Here is an 8,205-nt window from a genome sequence, read left to right on the forward strand (position 1 = left end):
CTTGTGATCTTCTTTTATGCAGTTTTACCCATGATCTTTTTATTTTGATGCACTAATAAATAAGATTAGCGGTAAAATTGCACCACTAAAAATACTACAGTGCTAGGCACACCTAAAAAAAGGATTAGGGGTAAAATTATATTTTAACCCTACATACTATTAATATCCACTCTTGACATCATTCACAATTCATTTTCTTTTAAAAGCAACAGTTGGCAAGGGGGAAAAAGTAACAATTGCAAACAGTCAACCGCAAGACCTACCATATCAACCTAGATGCCTGTTGAAAAACATGGTTAGCTCCTGAACACTTGGTCCAGTAAGCCCTTACACTAACAATGTAGAAAATACCCTCAAGAATATCAGAGAATAACCCGAGTCACAATAATATTTGTTTCGAAAAGAATCGCAACTTACACTGAAAATCTCAACAAATGAAAAGTTTCCATTTCAAGACGATCAATAGAGTAATATGGTTAAGCAAAACACTGAAAATCTCAACAAATGAAAAGTTTCCATTTCAAGACAATCAATAGAGTAATATGGTTAAGCAAATTCTAGGGAAACCGCCCTGGTACATGCTTTTAATATATAAACTGATGTCTTTCCATCCAACTAAAGATCCAGTTAGGCATATGGTTGTATGTATGAGTTATCAACTTACCAACGGAAAAGCATGACAGCCAGAAAACTCCTTTAATAGGGGTGTTCATTTCACTGTCAAGATCTTGATAACAGATGCAGTGCCCACACGGTGCAGAGCAACAACAGCATCACCATTCTTGCAAAGACCCTTCGTCTTGGCATGTTGAATGGCAAACTCAATAGCTTCTTCTGTTGTCTCATCATTAGAAGCTCTAGCAGATGCCGCACTTAATACAGGAACCAACCCACGGAAGATTAGGCTATGCCTTGCAGGGGACTCATCACTGCAAGACCAGTCAAAAGTATCAGTCTTGATCTCAGGAACAACTACAGAAAGAATAGGCATGCCTGGCCTATATTTAGCCACTAGTTTTGCAGTACTTCCTCCTCTAGTTAAAACCAATATAAGAGCTGCTTTAGCTGAGTTAGCAGTTTTAACAGCCGAAGATGCTAAACTCTCTAATGGGCTCATTGGTACTGGAGAATGTTCCATAATCCTTTTAAATACATCTCCATAGTCTAGGGTGCTTTCTGCTTCAATACATATTTTGGCCATAGTCCGAACTGCAAGTTCTGGATAAGCTCCAGCAGCTGTTTCACCACTAAGCATCACACAATCTGTGCCGTCAAGCACTGCATTGGCAACATCAGTAGCTTCGGCTCTAGTTGGACGGGGAGATTTAATCATCGACTCCAACATTTGTGTTGCAGTCACAACCGGTTTTCCTTGAATGTTGCACTTATAAATCATGACTTTCTGAGCAAGAAATATCTTCTCAATTGGAATTTCCATTCCAAGATCTCCACGTGCAACCATGAATGCATCTGTATTTGCAAGGATGTCATCAAAATTTGCAACCCCTTCTTGGTTTTCAACCTACGAAATGCATTTTGATGTATCAATGACCCGCAAAAAAAGAAACCAATAAAATGATGAGCATAGCATGAACATAGATTGCAAAAATAAATAATTTCTGTCAAGACACTTTCTTACATAGCTGGAGAAAGACACAATAGAGAGTGCAACCACGAGGGGAAGTAATTCACAATTTCATAGAGATCACAGTAACATGCTTATCAGTAGAATCCACTAAGACAATGTAATAAAGGACCATTTAGACAATTAACGCACATTAAGTTCAATGATAATAGCAAAGAATCAAATTCAAAGTTACACAAGGAAACATTCACAAATGCCTTGTGCGTAAGCTCTATGCTCAGCTTAAGTACCACTCATGGCAACCACTATTTGCTTCTTCGTGAAATAACTACTGGCATGTTTGGTTGAATTAGAATACATTTAATCATAATACAAAAGGCTATTTCAAATGTTTGGTCGAGCTAATGTAATGGAAAGAAGATTACATTTTCGCTTGCTAATTCCCACTTCTAAATAGTTACATCAGGATTACACTGTCAAGACTCATGAATGGAGATGCAAACCTCTTATAATAGAGAATAAAAAGACACTATTGCCCTTATAATTTTTCAAATTGACCTTATTTAGACCATCCTTCATTGGACCTCCTACACGTCTACCACCCCACTGACTTCAACGAACCCCCTCACCTTTTTTCATCCTCCTCAAATCTAGCAACCTCAGCTCTTCCATCAAGCAGAGGTCATTATACAATGCCATTGACAAAGCAGCAGTGCCTTCATCATCATCGTCCACTATCAAGAGGAACCTAGATCTACGTCTCCATCTCTATTAGCAATGAGCTCAAATTAGCAATGATCGTCCACATTAGCAATGAAGATTTGCAACGAGGGAGGATGGAGGAGAAGCTAACTGAGATCTGCAATGTTGAACCCACCAGATCTTTCAAGAGTGAGGAGGGAAAAAGTGGTGCTGGGAGATTGATGTTCATGGTGTTGAGATGACAACAAAGACTAAAGAGGAAGAACAGCTTGGATAATGACAAGGAAGAAGTAGGTGAGAGGAAGGGGATGGGATCATTTGTCTCTTTCAACTATAGTATTATTAAATTAAGTATGGAAAGTAAATTTACTTTTACCATTCCTAACACCATACAAAACAAACCCATGATAATCATCATTACATCACATTTTGTTCAATCAACATCACAGTACAATTCAATGCCACATTTTTTAATCTTTGGGACTGGAGTCATTTTTAGCAATATCAATATCCTAGACGCATCATCAAGATGAGCTTTAGCAGATTTACTCATAAACAAAATGATAACACATACTCCTTAGTCCCATTTAAAAGGCATTTCCAACATGTTTCATTGAAATCAACGAAAATCTTAAGCTGCATGGACTCTACTTTAAAATATGACAACCTTCCAACTTTATCTCTATTTAATATATACACCTTTCAAAAATAATAACCATCAACACTATAATAAATGAAGGACAATATAGTATATTTATACTAAAAATTTAATGAACGACTTATAAAAAAGAATCAGAAAAACCTTCTCTTTCTGTCATACAGATAGAACCACGGTGTCAAATCTTGAATGAGACAAGTATGATACAAGCTTTAAATGTCCCTCAATACCAACAATAGGACTATCTTGAGCATATTTAATTTTATAGCAGGCTTTCATATGATTAAAGATCCACACCCTACAGCATTCCAAGATTCTCAAGGAGATCCAAGGCATTCTTCCTTTCAAATATAAGGATCTCTTTCTTTGACTTGACTAGTTCCTTTCCAAGGATGTAATTCAAAATTCTAAAGTCCTTTATTCATTCTCCTTGAGAGCTTGTAGACTTCTTCCTCAAAATATCCATTGAGAAACACGTTTACATACAAGTCGAAAGAAGGCACAAACAAGGTCTATTGGCTTTGATAATAGGACCTTGAATTCATCAAACAAAGCAAGCCTCTATATAGTCAACTCTCATATCTTTAAGTGAAGCCCTTTGCAACCAATCTCATTTCATATCTATTAAATCTTTCATTCCTTTCTCAAAAACCTAACATACAGTTAAAGAGCATGAAGTTGGGAGGAGAAGGGAGGAGAATGGACTAGGTGACAAAATACCTTGGACATGAGAATAATATTCTTCGCATGTTTTCCTAGTAGTTTCCGAACTTCCACCAAGTCTGAACCTTTTCGAACAAAAGAAAGCGCAATCATGTCAATTTTGTTGGGAACTCCCCATTGCAATATATCTTCCTTGTCTTTCTCTGTCAATGTAGGGAGGTCAACTACCACTCCAGGCAGATTAACATTCTTTCTCTCACCAAGAACTGCAGAGTTCTCACAGCGGCATTGAACTAAACCCAAATTTTTGTCACATGATAAGACTGTAAATGAGATTGTTCCATCTGAGCATAATATTACACTGCCAGGCTTCACATCCTCAGCCAACTTTTTGTAGCTCATGCAGATCATATTCTCATCACCTTTTATGCTATAGTCAGTTGATATGGTTATGTCCTGACCTTGTTTCAATTGAATAGGCTTACCATCCTTCAGAAATCCAGTTCGAATCTCTGGGCCCTGCAATGTCAGAGAGAGAACAAAAAATGAGAGATGCCATAGAGTGACTAGTTTGCCTTTATGCATAAAACTTTATGGATGTGTATCGACGCATCTCCTTTCAAACTAAGTATGCAATTGGCATAACATGTTAGCTATTACATGAAGACCAAAGTACTCAAAAGTCAAGAGAGAAAAATTAGTCTCCGGAAATGGTAAACTTCAAACAGTGAAACATACAAGATGGATAACATACCATAATTGAATGCTTTATCCAAAAATTAGTGAATTCTGTAAAACTCTTGAAAAGGGGGGGGGGGGACACAAAAGTAGATGGAGTATATGATAACTTACTTCGGAGTTACAATTTGTAGGATGCTGAGAATTGACGTATTTATAATAGAGAGTTAGTAAAATAACAGATATAATGAATGCCATGTAAAACAACAGAAAAATCATTATGCTGTGCCGTGTTGAATGGATGTTTGATATTACGGGGGCTTTTGATATTACCATCATCTTGATCACGCAATCTCAGGCGACATGCAACATTTAAGGTGTCCATGTTTCTTAGACAATGGGAATCACAAGATAATATGTTTTTTTGGTGGTATCTTATAGCTATTAAAAGCCATAGACCTCCCTACAAAATCATTTTAACTTAACATTTATAAGATATTGTCAGTAAAAATTTTTATTGTCGAATCAAACTCTCAAATATCATTATATTTTGTACCTTTTACACCAAGATAGAGTATTCAATCTATATATATATATATATAAAAGATATTAGTTTATCTAACTGCACTAACAAATTTTTTTGGGACTAAGCTCTGATTTACAATTGTTTTATAGTAAGTTTAGACAAAACGGCATATAAAGATAAAAGCAATAACCCAGAAGTTACAATGGCAGATAACAAATAAGAGGGGGGAAAATGGAGATGATAAGCAAGTTTTCACCCGATGACAAATAAAATTAAAAACAAATGGTAACCAAGTACTAAGAATGAAGCTGAAATACCTTGGTATCAAGCATGACAGCACACAGAATACCAGTGCTTTCCATAGCTGCCCTAAGGTTATCGAGAGTTTCCTGGTGATAGTCATGTGATCCATGGGAGAAGTTGAAGCGAGCGACATTCATGCCTGCACACAGAAGCTTCTCAATCATGGGCACTGACCTGGATGCTGGTCCAAGAGTACAAACAATCTTTGTTTTAGGCTTCTTCTCTATCTTGACCTCTCCGTTCTCGTAAAGAGCCATCTTAGAATATCAATGAAAATGATGCTGAATACGATGAATAAGAGAAGAAATAATTGATTGTCAGCTATGAATCTCTGATTGAAAAAAAACAGCATAAAAAGGAAGCTCCTACCTTTTTACATGGTTTAAACAAATAGCATTTTTAGGTAATTTCAAGTATAGTTAATCAATTAATCAATGTCTTTTTTTATCTCAAATATACCTGAAACCTCTATAAAAATATATCAAAACTACTTATTCCCATTAGAAACAAATGATTAATAATTAATATATTAAAGATGAGCTAAGTTAGAATGCCATGTATTTGAAGTAGAGCTACACTTGGCTAAAGTTCTTTTTCTGTTTAATATAAAGAGAATATTACCTGATAGACTCATGCAAAACCAGCGGAACACTCACACAAATAAAATTTTATATATACAACCATGCACTTACATTTTATAAATGGGACTGATATAAATTATATGGTACATTTTTTTACAAAAAATTATATTTACAGTTATCTTTTGTAAGAGCTTTTGCCACATTTAGAGTTATCTTTTCTATAATATCATTTTTTCAGGAACTTGTCTATAATCTTTTCTATAATATCATTTTTCAGGAACTTGTCTATAATATCATTTTTAAAAAACTATATATTTATAGTTATCTATTGTAAGAGCTTTTGCCACATTTTGTCAAAACTTCTCTGAGAAGTTCGAGAACTTTTATAGTTATACTGAAGAGGAAAAGGACTCGAATAGTCGCAAGGTGATTGATGCCTAGGTTGCTGACATTATTTTTTTTTTTTTCTTTTGCCAGCGGTAGCATTGAAGTTTGAAATATGGTTCTCAGGCCTCAGCCAATAATAATAATAATAAAAAGGAGAAAATTAATCTTTTGATCCTCATATTTTCTCTAAACCGTGAGTGCATAGAGTGCAACTCAATACTGTAGTCTGGCCATCTAAAAATTTATCCCCATATTTTAAAGAATTAAATTAAATTTTCATAAAGTTTAGAAACTAAAATCTAAAATAGTTAAAACTATAAAGTAAAACTACAATAATAATTGTAAGTTATGATCTGAATCAAAACTATTAATTTTTCTTAATAATAATAACAATACTAATAATAATAAGGGTTGCTATAATTTTTTGTCTGCTCTTATTTTTGGTTTTGATCCTTATAATTTAATAAAAACTTGGATTATTTTGCTCTTAAGGAACCAAAACCTATAATTTAAAATTGGATAAGCTAAAAGCAAAAGGAGGACCAGATTAAACCACCAATATTATATTAACCCTAATAATAATAATAATAATAATAATAGTAGTAGTAGGTTTGCAGGGAGAACTGCCCCGAGATCAAGCCCGTAGGGCCAGACCGTAGCCCAAACGGGACAGGCAGGACAAGGACTAGCTTGTTTTTAAAAGGCATTTTTTTTTCCCCTCCCGATATAGAAATTTGAAAGTAATCTACCTCCTTTAGAAAAGAAAATACGGGCATCCACATTAATTCTTCCTGGAATCATCCAAATCTAATGAAAATTAGGGACCCAAGCCTTCGCGAGAAAGAACAAATTAAAATGAAATGGATTACTAAAAAAGAATCAAAGCAATCAAAATAATAGTTTCCTATCCAAACTTTTCATTCAATACATCAATCAGCAAAGAGACTCCAATCCTCCAAATATTCACAAGCTTTCAGACAAAATCAGATCACAGCAAAGCAAAGGATCAAGGGGAAAAAACCAAAGCCTCTAATGATTGGCATGAAAAAATACCTCAGCCACAAAGAAGAAGAATCAGAGCACGAAGGCGGCTTGGAGCGAACCAAGCGACGAGGAAAGACAGATAGGGGAGAAGAATGCGACCTCACGACGAAGGACAAGGGGAGAACGCGACGTCGCAACTATTGTGTGGAGGAAACTGGCAAGGATGGACGAGAGGAGTGGCGTGAACGGGCGAGCGGCGGCGTGGTCGCGAGAGCGAATGGCTGTACGAGGCTGAAGCGAGAGCGAGGGAGTGGGGCCGAGGGAAATAACCTCTTTTTAAGAAGAGCTTTTTTTCTTGACCAGCCAGATGATCGGTCATCGTTGCTAATTAAATAAAGAAAAAAAATAAAATACCCTAAAAACAAAGGAAAAAAAGAAAATGACATTAAAGTCCCACACAAACAAATATACAACAAAAAAGTCTCTTGAAATATGATAATTCTTCTGAAGTCCTAAAGGGATTTGATTGTAATTTTTAGAAAGTTAAAATGACTTCCTTACTCTAGCATATCAGAAATAGAAGGCGCTAAGGTGAGTTTCCAGCGTAGTGTGGCTTTAGCATGGCTGAGAGAGAAGATGTGAAGAAAGATGGAAGGAGCCATTGATAATAAAATATCTTTCTCATTACCATTAGTGAACTCCAAAGAAGTTCCATTTGAATCTCCACAAACTTCAAGTTTGGAAATTTCTTTCCTATCCTCTCCTAGAACATTTTTGTTGACAGATTGATTGTGTTTGGGAATGAGAAATCAAAAAATCGTTTTTGCCTTTGATACTGTAAAGTTTTTGTTTTTGGTCTAAGATGAACAAATAAATCAATGGAAAAACCGTGTTTTTTGTTGATGTGTATTGGTGATTTAAGTTGGGTTTGTAGGATAATCATAGATGCTCTGTTTTTTGGTGTATTATGGTGGTTTTGCTCTGTTTTGGCATTAGTTCAATGGCAAAGGAAGAAAAAGATGAAGGTTAGTGTGGGTAGAAACTCTTAGTACAAAATGAAATATTGTGTTGTCAATCAGGCCGTAATAGTTGTCAATGTGTGCTGCGACAATTGTCAATATTGCTACTTGATTTGTCA

At 35.5% G+C, this 8,205-nt stretch overlaps 1 protein-coding gene across 1 annotated transcript; it reads right to left on the reverse strand.

The window, feature by feature from the left end:
• Positions 1-341: 341 nt before the first annotated feature.
• On the reverse strand, positions 342-7,374 carry LOC114757768 (pyruvate kinase, cytosolic isozyme). Its single transcript, XM_028946846.1, has 4 exons — positions 7,137-7,374; positions 5,130-5,396; positions 3,666-4,127; positions 342-1,522 (listed from the first exon to the last, which is right to left on the reverse strand). The coding sequence occupies exons 2-4, from the start codon at positions 5,370-5,372 to the stop codon at positions 710-712; spliced, it is 1,518 nt and encodes a 505-aa protein (XP_028802679.1). The 5' UTR covers positions 5,373-5,396; positions 7,137-7,374; the 3' UTR covers positions 342-709.
• Between the last annotated feature and the right edge of the window lie 831 nt (positions 7,375-8,205).

This window comes from Neltuma alba, unplaced genomic scaffold (assembly GCF_004799145.2).
Source record: "Neltuma alba isolate B1F8T4 unplaced genomic scaffold, ASM479914v2 tig00010627_pilon, whole genome shotgun sequence".
Lineage (NCBI taxonomy): Eukaryota > Viridiplantae > Streptophyta > Magnoliopsida > Fabales > Fabaceae > Neltuma > Neltuma alba.

Coding starts and splice junctions, on each gene's coding strand:
- LOC114757768 (XM_028946846.1), bottom strand. CDS start 5,372: ATGGCTCTTTACGAGAACGGAGAGGTCAAGATAGAGAAGAAGCCTAAA. Junction 4,128..5,129: donor CTGTCATGCTTGATACCAAG/GTATTTCAGCTT, acceptor CTGACATTGCAG/GGCCCAGAGATTCGAACTGG. Junction 1,523..3,665: donor ATATTATTCTCATGTCCAAG/GTATTTTGTCAC, acceptor TGCATTTCGTAG/GTTGAAAACCAAGAAGGGGT.